At 45.7% G+C, this 15,130-nt stretch overlaps 1 protein-coding gene across 2 annotated transcripts in view; it reads left to right on the forward strand.

The window, feature by feature from the left end:
- The first annotated feature begins 454 nt into the window (after positions 1–454).
- TMCO4 (transmembrane and coiled-coil domains 4) overlaps positions 455–15,130 on the forward strand; it is a 47,630-nt gene continuing 32,954 nt past the window's right edge. Inside the window, exons 1-4 of one of the 2 annotated variants that reach the window (XM_083750222.1) lie at positions 455–764; positions 8,496–8,683; positions 10,453–10,627; positions 13,321–13,348. In XM_083750222.1, the coding sequence (XP_083606348.1) occupies positions 8,508–8,683; positions 10,453–10,627; positions 13,321–13,348 (379 nt within the window). In that variant the 5' untranslated portion in view covers positions 455–764; positions 8,496–8,507. The remainder of the gene's footprint in view (positions 765–8,495; positions 8,684–10,452; positions 10,628–13,320; positions 13,349–15,130) is intronic. The other variant, XM_083750223.1, reaches the window with a different exon arrangement.

A 15,130-nucleotide genomic window follows, 5' to 3' on the forward strand; every position in this document is an offset into this window, starting at 1 on the left:
TTGAATGTGTGATTATTTGATTGTTTGATTATTTGATTATTGTTAGCCGCCCTGAGCCCGGCTTCGGCTGGGGAGGGCGGGATATAAATAAAATTTATTATTATTATTATTATTAAAGTCATATTTTCACCATGCAGCTTATACTTTTGGAAAACACGCTATTACATTAAATAAACATTCAATAAGGAGGACTGTGCAATGTGTTAATCTGCAGATTACGGATTAAAATACATAGGAATTAAAATATATAGTTATTTTTATTATATATCTTAATATATTTATTTTTAAGATATATTTTTATTAAAATATATATTTGTTTTTATTTCTCTAGTTAAAATATATTTTCCAAAAAACTTTTCCAAACTCTTGCAATCTTGGGCAACCCCCTCTGAGAATTCCCTTCCCCGAAATGAGAGGCAGGTTTTTGCCTTTTTTGCATGCTCCGCCCACCCAAAAATGAAACTATCGGAAGGCAAAGTCAGCGCTTCCAAGTCTAGAGTCCAGATTTGAGAGCCTTTCTCCTTCCGTCCGCTGCTACGAAGTTTGCGCAGGCTCCCGCTACATCGCGTGCCGCTTACGCCAGCCTCCTGCCGGAACTGCATTCTCAGAGTAGCGCTCTGGCGCAGCTGTCGGCGTACGAGGGGCCCAAGCCGGCTTTTACAAGCCTCGGACTGGAGTGATCGCTCGGCCGGCGGACGTCGCGGGGAAGGCGGGGACGAGTCGGGAGTCCGGATGCGGCCGTTTTCCACCTCGAGGGCAGCCAGGTGGGGTTTCGAGGCAGAGGGGAGAGGATTTAGACACGGGGTGGAGTGGGGGGAAACTTCCTTTTAAAAAAAAAAATTAAGGGGTGGGGGCGTGGCTTTCTGCTGCCCCCCCCCAAAAGTTGGACTGTAGCAGACTTTCCCTCCCCCCAATATTAGGATGGATAAAGAAGGGGGAGTGCTGGTGGGTTTCAAACGGTATTTACCAATTGCATTTGGTGGGGCTTAAAAAACAAAAAATACAATAATTTTGCTTCCCCCCCCCCCATTTTGCATCAATTTCAGGACATGTTTGTGTAAATGCAAAGGCATTCCTGTTCCCACCGACAGGGCTATTGGGTTGTTTATTATTATTATTATTATTATTATTATTATTATGTGTTTCGTGGTTTTGTATCTTGATTTTATTATGCGGACCGCCCTGAGACCCCCTGGGTATAGGGCAGTATATAAATTCAGTAAATAAATACAGTAAAATAAAAATAAATAGTAAGAGGCTCCAAAAGTCAGCAGGTTGCTCCATGAGCTTCTCTTTCCAACCCCCCCCCCCCCAAATATATATATTAATAAAACATTGGCTCAGGATTTCAGTGTTTGATCTAGGGAAGGGTTTGTACCAACACCTGACCAATGAGGAGTTTGTCAGCAAATGGCAGAAAACCATGGCTAGAAAAACCACTTCTATCGTCTGTCACCCCCCCCCAACTGTATTACCTGGGTTATGAAGGCACCCTAAAGATGTTAAAGCAAAGATTATGGGATAATGCACACAATGACTTGCGGAGATAATGCACACAGTGACTTGTGATCTCGATCACATGTAGTCTGTAGTCCGCTGGCAGTAGGAGCATGTCTTTAAGTTAACATCTTACATTAAAAACCTGACAGTACCAAATTATCGAAGGCTTTTCACCAAAGCCAGACTAAACGTCTTTCCTTCTGCAGGAGTTCCCTACCAGGACAGACTTTGCTTGTGTGCCCAAGACATCGATTCCATAAAACATATTTTGTTGCACTGTGCAAAATATGAGCAAGCCAGGGCTGAACTGATATTACCCTTGCTGGTACCTTTCCCAGGAAAATCAGACGCTCACTATGTCAGGTTCCTATTGGAAGACCGGACAAACGCTAGAACATTAGCAGTGGCAAAGTTTTTATCATTGTTTGCAAGAACCAATGATCTCTATCTTTTGAACAAAATGCTTGTTTAACCTGGAGGTAGGTTGTATGAATTGTGCATTGCTATTACGGTCTCTGGACCGTAATAAAGATTGACTGATTGATTGATATATACAGTGGTACCTCGGGTTACAGCCGCTTCATGTTACAGACGCTTCAGGTTACAGACTCCGCTAACCCAGAAATAGTGCTTCAGGTTAAGAACTTTGCTTCAGGATGAGAACAGAAATCGTGGTTCAGTGCTGTGGCGGCAGCAGGAGGCCCCATTAGCTAAAGTGGTGCTTCAGGTTAAGAACAGTTTCAGGTTAAGAACGGACCTCCGGAACGAATTAAGTACTTAACCCGAGGTACCACTGTATATTAAACAAAAGCAATATGATGTGACTAGTCCCTATTGATCACTATATGGTATCTGCAGCAAGCAAGCACCTTCAATAATCACCCTTCCATTTTCTGCTGCGGACATGATGGACAGATGGGTGGCTCCAGACACAATGCCCCTCTTAATTCTTTTAAAAAATAAAACGAAGGCATGGATAGGACAGGATGATTCATGGACTGGGGGTGGGGGGTGGCACACATTTCACTGCTGAAAATAGGAGCGTGCTTTCAGTCACTGCTATTGTCATAAGAAGAATAAATTCTTTAGAACCCCCACCCCTAACCCCTTTTTACCTGCTATATAACTGAAATCCCACGTACAGTTTTAAAACCCTGTAATTAGAACTTCAGCTAAGATGTGTTCCGCCCTTTGGGGAATTGTACGTTTCTCCCACCCTACTCTGAACGTCACTGCTGCACCCCAGAGAAGACAATCTTAATAATAATAATAATAATAATAATAATAATAATAATAATAATAATAATAATTTTATTATTTATACCGCACCTATCTGGCTGGGTTACCCCAGCCACTCTTCCTGCCTTAGCATACCCTCCAACATTTCTTCGATGAAAATAATGATAATTTTACTATTTATACCCGACACACTGGGCAGCTTCCAACACATATAAAAACATTTATTTATTTTTTAAAAAACAACAACTTCCCTATACAGGATTGCCTTCAGACGGCTTTGGGGTCGGATAACTCCATACCCTCCAACATTCCTCCAATGAAAATAGGAACTTCCTAAGGAAAAGTGGGACATTCCAGGGTTCAGTCAGAAACCGGGATGGCTTCTCTAAAACAGGGACGTCCCTGGAAAATAGGGGCACTTGGAGGGTCTGCCCTACATGCTGGTCCACGCTTTGCAATGGGCCACAGGCACAATCCCATCCTGACACGGCTGGTGATGGGGCTTAACCCTCTTTTCTTCTTATGTCTAGGCACCTTCACCCCACTGTATCTTTTCCATTTCATTTGAAGGTGAAAGGAAAGCGTTGTCAGTTTCAGCTGTGCCTGAACATAAGAAGATCCTGCTGGATCCGGCCAATGGCCTAGCATCTTGTTCTCATTGGTGACCAACCAGATGCCCATTATGGGAAAGCCACAAGCAGGGCAAGAGCTCCCCCCCCCCCCCCCCCCGTCCTGTGACTTCCAGCAATTGGTGTTCAGAATTTAGGGCCCTTCAGGATTTAACCTCCTTCCGTCGGGCCTGTAAGACAGAGCTATTCCGCCTGGCCTTTAATTTGAATTCAGGCTGATCTTTTATTTCCCTTCTCTTCCCTCCCCCTTCCCTTTTATGAAGATCACCCACTCTGAGACCCCACAGCTAATTCTCCCCTGACCTCCTCGCTGGCCCAAGTAGGGCCAATTCAGCCAGCTAGCCCTGGGGATTATCTAATTGATGTTTGAATTTTATTGTTACAGTGGTACCTTGGGTTAAGTACTTAATTCGTTCTGGAGGTCCATTCTTAACTTAACTGTTCTTAACCTGAAGCACCACTTTAGCTAATGGGGCCTCCTGCTGCCGCCGCTCCTCAAGAGCACAATTTCTGTTCTCATCCTGAAGCAAAGTTCTTAACCTGAGGTACTATTTCTGGTTTAGCAGAGTCTGTAACCTGAAGCGTATGTAACCTGAAGCATATGTAACCCGAGGTACCACTGTATTCATGTTTTTATACTGTATTTTATGCTGCTTTTATAATTAAGTGTTTTAAAGTGTTTTAAATTTGTTGTTAGCCGCCCTGAGAACGGTTTTTGAACCGGGAAGGGCAGGGTATAAAAAAAATTGATTATTATTATTAGAAGCATTTCTGCCTCTGACCGTGGAGGCAGAGCACAGCCATTGCGGCTAGTAGCCACTGGTGGCTTCTGGTTCGTGAAATTGTCCAGTACTCTTCAAAGCGCTCCAAGTTGGTGCCCACCCCTGCCTCCTGTGGGAGTGAGTTCCAGAGGCTAATCTTAAAGCAGGCAAAGTCCGTTTCGGGGGGGGGGGGCTAATCCAATTTAATCCGGCCCCTGTGGCAGTATACATCCTGGGGTAAAATCCTAAAAAAAGTTTGGGTTAAAACTTTGGTCGGCCCTCACGCATGTTCACTTCATCAAATCTGGCCCTCTTTGAAAAAAGTTTGGGCACCCCTTCCTTAAAGGATGGGAACAGATTTATTACAGCTAATCACGAGCAGCCATGGGACATATTTCACGAGGTTATATGATTTCCTCCCCCCCTTTTACAGTATCGCTACATTCCTCTTTCACTTCTCTTCTTCCTGGTCCCGATCCCACCCCCACTAAAGAAATTCAAAATCACATGAGCAGCCTAAACAACAACAACAACAACAATTGCAAAAAACTCCCTCCAAGACAAACTAGGAAAGGCTGTAGCTTAGTTGGTAGGGCAGCATCTCCCAGTACAGTGGTACCTCGGGTTACATACGCTTCAGATTACAGACTCCGCTAACCCAGAAATATTACCTTGGGTTAAGAACTTTGCTTCAGAACTTTGAGAACAGAAATTGTGCTCTGGCGGCGCGGCGGCAGCCGGAGGCCCCATTAGCTAAAGTGGTGCTTCAGGTTAAGAACAGTTTCAGGTTAAGAACGGACCTCCGGAACGAATTAAGTACTTAACCTGAGGTACCACTGTAGTATGTTCATGTTCCCTACTTAAAACCCTGGAGAGCTGCTGCCAGTCAGTGTAGGCAGTACTGACCTAGATGGACCAATGTTTGTACTCTGTATAAGACAGCTTTCAATGTTATTTCTGTGTTGCTAGGGTCAGCTAAATAGTGGCAGAGGACTTTTATTTGCCCACTCCCTGGGGGCTAAAAGGGCCTTTAATCTCAGTATTGCCTTTATAATGCTTGCCTGGAGGAAGGGGACAGAACTAGAATTCTTTTGCTCTACCTGCCATTGGCTCTGGCGCCAACTCCAGCCTCCCTGCCACCTGCCCAATGGGCACCAGCCACCACTTGGCGTTTGCTTCCCCCGCAACTCCAAATTTAAAAATCGAAATGATGTGACTAGTCCCTAGTAATCTGTAGTGCAGCTGCAAGGAAGCTCTAGCTATTGCACATATTTCCCTCCGGTGATGTGATGAACAGGCCGAAGGGTTTATAATTTGCTTGGTTGAAAGGCAGGGGGGCAACTCTGGCCCCCAAATTGCATAGGAGCTAGACCATTGGTCCATCTAGCTCAGCATTGTCTGCACCTGCTGGCAGCTGCTCCCCAGGGTTTCAGATACCGCTGGAAATATTTCGATAGAAGGAGGGAAATACAGAGCAGGGGAGGAACAGAGTTTTGCAGGCTATTGAAGTCAGTCTCAAGTCCTTGCACAATACTCCCTCTGTTTGGATTTGATGCCGTAAAGGGGTGTGTGTGTGTGTGTGTGTGTACACACAGGCGAGATTGCGGCACACCTTTTAATTTTTACTGTGGGCGACGTTTGCGTTATCAGGACGCAAAGCTGTCCTTCAGGCTAATGTCAAGAACTGGGAGGTCGTTAAAAAAGAAAAGAGGCGAATGAAAATAAATGAAATAGGAGCTTGCGGGATGCTCAAGGTCGCCTCTCTCAAGGAAGGTTGGTCTGTAAAAGGAGGCATACCTGGGCAAACAAAGTGGACTTAGGAAGCTGTGTTATGCAGACTCAGACCATCGGTCCATATAGCACAGTACTGTCTCCACTGACTGCTAGCAGCTCTCAAGACTTTCAGGCAGGAGTCTCTCCCAGCCTTCCCTGGAGACGGAACCTGGGAGCTTCTGCATTAAGCTGTGCCCCTTCTCTCAAGACATAGGATGCTGTCTTAAACTGAGCAGACTTTTGGTCCATCTAGCTCAGTACTGCCTACACTGGCTGGCAGTGGCTCTCCAGAGTTTTAGATGTTTAAAAAGTTGATGCTAGTTTTTAGCCTACAGTTACTTTAACTTTTGGGACGCGGGTGGTGCTGTGGGTTAAACCACAGAGCCTAGGACTTGCCGATCAGAAGGTCAGCGGTTCGAATCCCTGCGACGGGGTGAGCTCCCTCCCAGCTCCTTCCAACCTAGCAGTTCGAAAGCACGTCAAAGTGCAAGTAGATAAATAGCTACCCCCCATTGGGAAGGTAAACGGCATTTCCGTGCGCTGCTCCGGTTTGCCAGAAGTGGCTTAGTCATGCTGGCCACATGACCCGGAAGCTGAATGCCAGCTCCCTCGGCCAAATAAAGCAAAATGAGCGCACCAACCCCAGAGTCGGTCACGACTGGACCTAATGGTCAGGGGTCCCTTTACCTTTTACGTTACTTTAACTTTTTTACGTTACTTTTAAATTATTTTTGACTTTTCTAGCTGATAATGTTATTGTTATTGTTATAAAACAATGTTATTGTTTTATCGTTTTTGTAAACTTTTTTTTGCAACCGTGTGGTGTATAATTTCTAAGAAATAATAATTAATAACAACAACAATTTTACTCCCTGTTAAGAGGAGATGATAGACTGAGCTGGGCTATGTAGGTTCCATGCTTTCAGTTTTAAAATGCTTTGCTTGCATGCTGCCTTGTCAGCCAAGACCCCACTGAGCATCTTGTCTGGAATTCATAGATAGGGAGGGGGCCAACATCACTGCAGTCTTCATTTATTGGATCACGAACCTGTGCCACATCTGTCTGGCCGCTCTGCTCAGAGACCGCCACCGAGGGTGAGCCAGACTGTAAAGTCACTGGTTCCGTCAAAACGCTCGAGCCATCAAGAAGCCTCTGCCAACATTCAATCAAAATCTGCTCTGCTATAATTATGAGATCTATGGTCTCGCCTAGAACAAGTCTTTTTTTTTTTTTTAAGGAAAATTGGTTTGGGGGGGGTTGAAGAGTTTTTTAAATTTCATTTTATAATGTATATAAAACAGAGAACAATTATGACAACAGATGGAAATGAACACACACAAAACAAATAGTACAGTTACATCCGGATTAAGTAAGAAAGTCCAGGTCATGAAAGGAAAAACAGTGAGATTAAAAGTCGTCTTCACATAAAGAAAGAATATTAGTGTGATTTGATTGTCAGATTTGCCGGGCTCGTGACGATGGCTGTCTTGGAATTGACAGTTCCACTATACGTGTAATAAAGGAATGTCCTTATCGAAATGTCAGCCAATGCGTAGTTTTCTCCATTGCAGCTATATGGAAGAAAGTTTATTGACAGCTTTAAAACAATCAACGTAGTACAAAACAGACTCTGTAATCCCATGGCAGCACAGGGGCGATTTTGAGACTTCTGCAGCCCAGTGGGGACAGCACATTGAGTTTATGTTGAGGGAGATTCCAGTTCCACCAGCAAGACCCTGAAAAATGAATCTCATGTACAGATGGGCAGCACCTTTATCCCAGTAATATTAATATTCATAAAGGGGGCCCACAGCTTCTCAAATCCATTGACCCGGTAGAGGTCTCTCTATGTATTAGGGTTGCCTCACCTCCAGGACTCTACCCATATCATGGATAGAGAAAAGTTTTAGATACAGTCGTACCTTGGTTCTCGAACACCTTGGTGTTGTTGTTGTTTAGTCGTTTAGTTGTGTCCGACTCTTCGTGACCCCATGGACCAGAGCATGCCAGGCACTTCTGTCTTCCACTGCCTCCCGCAGTTTGGTTAAACTCATGCTGGTAGCTTCGAGAACACTGTCCAACCATCTCGTCCTCTGTCATCCCCTTCTCCTTATGCCCTCCATCTTTTCCAACATCAGGGTCTTTTCCAGGGAGTCTTCTCTTCTCATCAGGTGACCAAAGTATTGGAGCCTCAGCTTCAGGATCTGTCCTTCCAGTGAGCACTCAGGACTGATTTCTCAGGACAGAATGGATAGGTTTGTTCTTCTTGCTGTCCGTGAGACTCTCAAGAGTCTCCCCCAGCACCATAATTCAAAAGCATCAATTCTTTGGTGATCAGCCTTCTTTATGGTCCAGCTCTCACTTCCGCACATCACTACTGGGAAAACCATAGAATGCCAAAAACCAAGAAGTAAGTGTTCACGTTTTTTGGAAGCCAAAGTTCCTGCAGCCAATCAGAAGCCACGCCTTGGTTTTTGAACATTTTCGGAAGTCGAACGGACTACATTTGAAAACCAATGTACGACTGAATATTTGTGTGTGTGTGTATTCTCTTGCATGTTTATTCCCTGTACATATCTCTGGTTTTTGCAGCAGCTGGTGAAAATGGCAGCCAACCGCCAGCAGCGGTGGAGGCCCTGGGGAAGATTGGCACAGCCACAGCCGGAGAAGGAGGAGGTGTCTGAATGCGTGGGCCGGCAGCTGGGCGATCCAGGGAAGTTTGCCTACGCGGCCCTCTGCGCTGTCTCTTTGGCATCATTGTTTCCCGAGGAAGAGGAAAGGTAGGGGCTCGAGCGAAGGAGAGAATGCAGGTTCTGCTCTGTTCTGTGCTCGTTCCTCCTGACGGCATGGAGGGGGATGATGTGAGTTGTAAGGTAAAGGGACCCCTGACCGTTAGGTCCAGTCGCAGACGAGTCTGGGGTTGCGGCGCTCATCTCGCTTTATTGGCTGAGGGAGCCGGCGTACAGTTTCCGGGTCATGTGGCCACCATGGCTAAGCCGCTTCTGGTGAACCAGAGCAGCGCATGGAAATGCCGTTTACCTTCCCGCCGCAGTGGTACCTATTTATCTACTTGCACTTTGACGTGCTTTTGAACTGCTAGGTTGGCAGGAGCAGGGACTGAGAAACAGGAGCTCACCCCATCGCGGGGATTCAAACTGCCGACCTTCTGATTGGCAAGCTCTAGGCTCTGTGGTTTAACCCACAGCACCACCCGCGTCCCTGATGGGAATTGTAGTCTGCAACGTAATGGAGGGCACCGCATTGGCTGCCCATACGATAGGCTGGGGAGAATCCCCACTCCGCCAGGAAGTTCCCCAAGGTTAACTTGAGGCCGTTGTTATCTCCACACCTAACGTTTTTCACATGGTTGTAAAAATAATGAGGGGAGAAGGAGCTTTGGAGAAGAACAACTCAAATGATCGAGGAGATGGAGCGACTCCTTTGAGGAAAGGTTGTTTCCTCAAAGTCGCTTGCGACTTTTTACTAGAGAAAAGGCGACATGATAGAAGTTTGTAAAATTATGAAAGAAGAATGGCAGACGAAATTAATGGGCTATGCAGAATTGGACAAAATGACAGGAAGGATTCGAAACCTTCGGGACCAGAAGATTGGAAGAAGTATATGAACTATTTGAAGAGCAATTGTAACCAACAAATTACGCTAGTAGGACTGCAAGAAGTTTTGTAAGGAGAAATATATGTGTTACAAAGTAGATAAAGAATAGAAACATTGGTTATGAGTTTTAAATGTAAAAGGGAAAGTAAGAAATGTATACTAAGAGATTAGATTGGAAAATTTTCAGACAGAACTGATGGAAGTCAAAAAATTGAATAAGTTGTAAAAGTATGTTTAATTACTGTTGAAAATGGTATGTTAAAAAACTAATAAATTTTTATATATATGTTTGTAAAATTATACGCATCACAGAAGCACTGGCTAGAGAGAAGCTTTTCTGCCTCTCGTATGACAAGAAACAGGGGGGGTCCAATGAAGCTCAGTGTTGGGAGATTCAGGACAAATGAACGAAAGCCCTTTCCTCACACAGCAGAGAGTTAAACTGTGGAACTCCCTCCCACATGATGGCCACCAGTTTGGATGAATCATAGGATTGTAGAGTTGGAAGGGATCCTTGCAGTGCAGGAACCTCGACTGAAACATCCGTGATAGATGGCTGTCCAGCCTCTGCTTAAAAACCTCCGAGGAAGGAGGGTCCATCTCCCGAGGGAGTCCATTCCACTTGACAAACAGCTCCTGCTGTCGGAAAGTCCTTCCTGATGTCTAGCCGGAATCTCCTTTCTTGTAACTTGAAGCCGTTGGTTCGAGTCCTACCCTCCAGAGCAGGGGAAAACAAGGTTTAAAAGAAGATTAATGGAGGACGAGAGGTCTATCAATGGTTACTAGCCAGGATGGCTTTTGCTCTGCTCTGCAGTCAGAGACAATGCTGTTTCTGAATACCAGCTGTTGGAAAGGGCAGGAGGGGAGAGTTGCTTTTGTGCTTGGGCCCTGCTTGCTTACCATCTTTGTCTTCTTTGTTGTGTATGTTTTGAAGGCCGTACAGGACGGGTTTTGTGGAGAGCCTGGTGGAATGGCTGCAGCTTTCAGATGCCGTCCTCCCTGCCATGCTGGCGTTTGTTGGTGGTCTGGGGGGCGAAGGGACAGAGACCTTTGCGCAGATCCTCTTGAAGGAGCCGCTCATGAAAGACGACCCCAGCATCATCACACAGGTAGGTTCTGTTGGGATACTGCCAGGGAGACGGGGGCATCAGGCAGGCCCCCAGCTGGCTCCAGCCACCGGCCGGCAGCCGGGCGAACTCCGGTCTCCCTTGGAACAGCATCAAACAATCCTCAGATACCTTTAGAGACTTGGCACACTCTATCAGCAGAGTGAATAAATCTTCTCACAACGGAAGTGGCGGACAGAGACATGTGTAAGCATTATTTACAGGCGTTTATTCAGCATAGTTGAAAAACATGTCTGCTTCCCTTTGTGTCCAAGCAAACAGCAGATAAAGCAAAAGCAATATACAAATGGAAGTTCCCAGCAAGCCTGTGCTGGAAGTAAACAGGCATGTGACACACAACAGTCATGCCTGTTCCTTTTAAGGTGGAATGGAACTATATCCTAACAGGTTCGACTCCATCTCCATATCCACATTCTCTGCTTAGCACCACTGTGAAGAAGTCGAGAAAAGGTTATAATGCTTTGGCAAAAATTTGCTGCTGATGATCCTGACTTAACTTAATCTTGTTTTTAAGTTGTATTCATTCAACTTGTTTTTATTATTGCTTGTTAGCTGCCCTGAGCCCGGCCTTGGCTTGGGAGGGTGGGGTATAAATAAATTATTATTATTATTATTATTATTATTATTATTATTATTATTATTATTATTATTAACCAGAAGGATCTCTGGTGCAGATCCTCCACCTACTTGTGCTTTAGTAATCTGCAGACAAGTTGCTATGCTTTTTAAAGAGAAAGAAAGCAAGAAGGAAAAAATATTTAGTTTTCCAGGTATACGCAGTTGATTTTATTCAAGATGGACACCTGCGAACTTTTAGTAATGTAGCTTCTGACCTCTTGTTAGAAAAAGCTGGCCTTTCCCCAAAATAACTTAAGACTAAGAATGCATAAGCCAAGTGGTTGCTTAGCTTGTTTCTGAACTACTCTGAATGGTCCCCTCTGATGATGATGATGATGGTGGTGGTGGTGATTTATTTATACCCCACCCACCTGGCTGGGTTTCCCCAGCCACTCTGGGCGGCTACCAACCAAATATTAAAAGCAATACAGCATTAAACATTAAAAACTTCCCTAAACAGGGCTGCCATCAGGTGTCTTTTAAAAGTAAGATATTTGCTTATTTCCTTGACATCTGATGGGAGGGTGTTCCACAGGGCAGGTGCCACTACCGAGAAGGCCCTCTGCCTGGTTCCCTGTAACCTCACTTCTCACAGTGTGGGAACCACCAGAAAGCCCTCGGAGCTGGACCTCAGTGTCTGGGCTGAACAATGGGGATGGAGACGCTCCTTCAGGTATACTGGAACAAGGTCGTTTAGAACTTTAAAGGCCAGCACACTTCGAATCGTGCTCAGAAATGTACTGGAGGCCAATGTAGGTCTTTCAAGACTGGTGTTATGTGGTCTCGGCTGCCGCTCCTATTCACCAGTCCAGCTGCCGCATTCTGGATTAATTGCAGTTTTGAGTCACCTTCAAAGGTAGCCCCACGTAGAGCGCATTGCAGTGGTCCAAGCTGGAGATAACTAGTGCACGCACCATTGAGCAGCTACCACAGATTTCAGATTTTCCACCTTCAATGGATCCTTTCGGTATTCATAGCTGTTAATGTTTCCCTTTTTTAAAGGGAAATTCCCTTATTCTGAATAGGATTCCTCGCAAGAAAACGGAAAAGTTGACAGCTATGCCACTGATATGCCAAGGACATTGGATCAGGCCAATGACTCATTCAGGCCAGCCTCCTGTTCTTACAGTGGCTGATCAGATGCCCCAACAGGAAGCCCCACAGCAGGACTCGAACACAGCACATGTGGTTCTCAGCAACTCGCATTCAGAGGCAGGATATTGCCATTGTGGCTAGTGGCCTTCTCTTCCATGGATTTGCCCAGTCCTCTTTTAAAACCATGGAAATTGGTGGCCACTGCCACCTCCTATGGCAGCAAGTTTTAACTCTGCAAGGAAGGACTTTAGCATCCGCCGACCATAAGTTAGCCTAGCCTGAACGAGAATAAAATTGCACACAACCTTCTTTTTTCATTTTATTTTGGGTACCCGCACTTTCTCAGAGAAGGGATTATGTAATGGTTCTGGGGGTTGCTTGTGCGTAAGCCAGGCAAACACCTGGCTGGGTTGCCTGAGTGAACCTTTTCTGTCGGGACAGCCACTCACCCGTGGCTGTCTCAATCGCTGGCAGAATCCGTCAGTGGGCGTTTCTTAAACTTCTTCCAGCAAAGAAGCTCTTTGACGCCTAGTCTCCTCCTACTCTCTCTGCGCGAAAGCCTTCTGCGCAAGGATGGCGTAGGGAGCGGAGGACCCCTACTCTCCCCGCTAGTCCCCGGCAAGGAGTCATGGGACCGCCTCGCCGCTTCCCCCATCTGCCCCCCTTCTCCACTGGTGCTACGCTGATTCTCTTCCCCAGAAGATGGGCTGCCTCTCCCAATCCCGGGACGCTCTCTGGAATCCCTCTGGATTTTGCTCTCTCCCTCCGGCACTGATGGCAGTTCCCTGACAGATTAGCTGTGGGTTGCAGGGGTTATGGGTAACTATGCAGCACATCAATGCCAAAGATCAAGTACATTTTAAATTGAGACTTCTGTGCACGTTCAGAAACCTGCACTTAAAGGGCTTCCCTTTTTAATATGTTCTCATTATTCTCCCCCCCCCCACCCTCTTATCTTCTAGGATCTTGTGTCCTTCTCTCTCAAGGACGGTAAGTGAGATTTGAGGGCCCCTTTCTCCTCTGAGTTGTTATCAAAAATAAAAAGCTGTTAAGCGGACAACAGTCTTGGAAATGATTTCATGGAAATGTGGTGTGATTTCATGTGGTTTATTGCGTTTCTATCCCACCTTTTCCTCCAAGGAGCTCAGACTGGAATATAGTGGTACCTCGGGTTAAGTACTTAATTCATTTCAGAGTTCCGTTCTTAACCTGAAACTGTTCTTAACCTGAAGCACCACTTTAGCTAATGGGGCCTCCTGCTGCTGCCGCACCGCCAGAGCACAATTTCTATTCTCATCCTGAAGCAAAGTTCTTAACCTGGGGTACTATTTCTGGGTTAGCGGAGTCTGTAACCTGAAGTGTATGTAACCTGAAGCGTATGTAACCCGAGGTACCCCCGTACGTGGTTCCCCCCCTCCTCATTCAATCCTCACAACAACCCTGTGAGGTAGGTTAAGCTGAAAGGCAGTGACTGGCCCAAGGTCACCCAATGAGCTTCATAGCCAGGTGGGAGGGATTTGAACCCTGGCCTCTCCCAGGCCGTAGTCCAACTTTCTAAACCCAGGCATAGGCAAACTCGGCCCTCCAGATGTTTTGGGACTACAATTCCCATCATCCCTTACCACTGGTCCTGTTAGGTAGGGATGATGGGAGTTGTAGTCTCAAAACATCTGGAGGGCCGAGTTTGCCTATGCATGCTCTAAACCATTGGTCCCCAAAGTGGGGATTACCGTATTTTTTGCTCTATAAGACGCACCAGACCACAAGACGCACCTAGTTTTGGGAGGAGGAAAACAAGAAAAAAAATATTCTGAATCTCAGAAGCCAGAACAGCAAGAGGGATCGCTGCGCAGTGAAAGCAGCAATCCCTCTTGCTGTTCTGGCTTCTGTGATAGCTGCGCAGCCTGCATGCTCCCCATAAGACGCGCACACATTTCCCCTTACTTTTTAGGAGGGAAAAAGTAAATCTTACAGAGCAATAAGGATTACCTCGGCAGACAATAAGAGGCAAGGGAGCTGCAAGGGGGCACTGGAGGTGTAAATGACTATCAGACTTTGAGTATTTGGCATCAAGTTAATCAGTTTTGCTGAATTAATCTATTGTTATTATCATTAATATGCCACCCAACTGGCTGGGTTACCCCAGCCATTCTGGGTGGCTTCCAACAAATTAAAACATAATAAGACATCAAACATTAAAAACTTCCCTATACAGAGCTGCCTTCAGATGTCTTCTAAAAGCCAGGCGGTTATTTATTTTCTTGACATCTGATGGGAGGGCATTCCACAGGGTAGGCATGGCTACTGAGTAGGCCCTCTGCCTTAAATAGTTTCAATTGGATTTGAATCAATGTGCAATGAATTGTTATTGTTTTGAATTTCTTCCTTAGTGGCTTGTGCAAACTGCTGTTCTGAATAATGCTTTTTTTTTTTTTAAAGGATGGGTAGGGGACTGGGGATGAGTTTATGGAACCAAGCAGGTGGTGGCCCGAAAATCTTTGCGAATCACTGGCTTTCTGCTGGTTCTTGGTCCTAGCTTAAATGTCCAGGAACAAACAGGACCTGGTTTGCCCCAGGGGCCGAAGGCTGCCCACAACTGCCTTAGACAAAAGACTGGGTGGGCTAAACCTGTCTAAGTATGGGGGTTTTGGCGTTCTGGTAACAGTTCATTGGGGAAATTTCATCATGCCATCCCGTCGAACGGAAAGTGATGGGAATTATAGGGACAGAACTACCTAAATTATATAGAAACTTATTCATGTATGCTACCAT

Source organism: Podarcis gaigeae (genome assembly GCF_964106915.1).
Source record: "Podarcis gaigeae genome assembly, chromosome: 8".
Taxonomy (NCBI): domain Eukaryota; kingdom Metazoa; phylum Chordata; class Lepidosauria; order Squamata; family Lacertidae; genus Podarcis; species Podarcis gaigeae.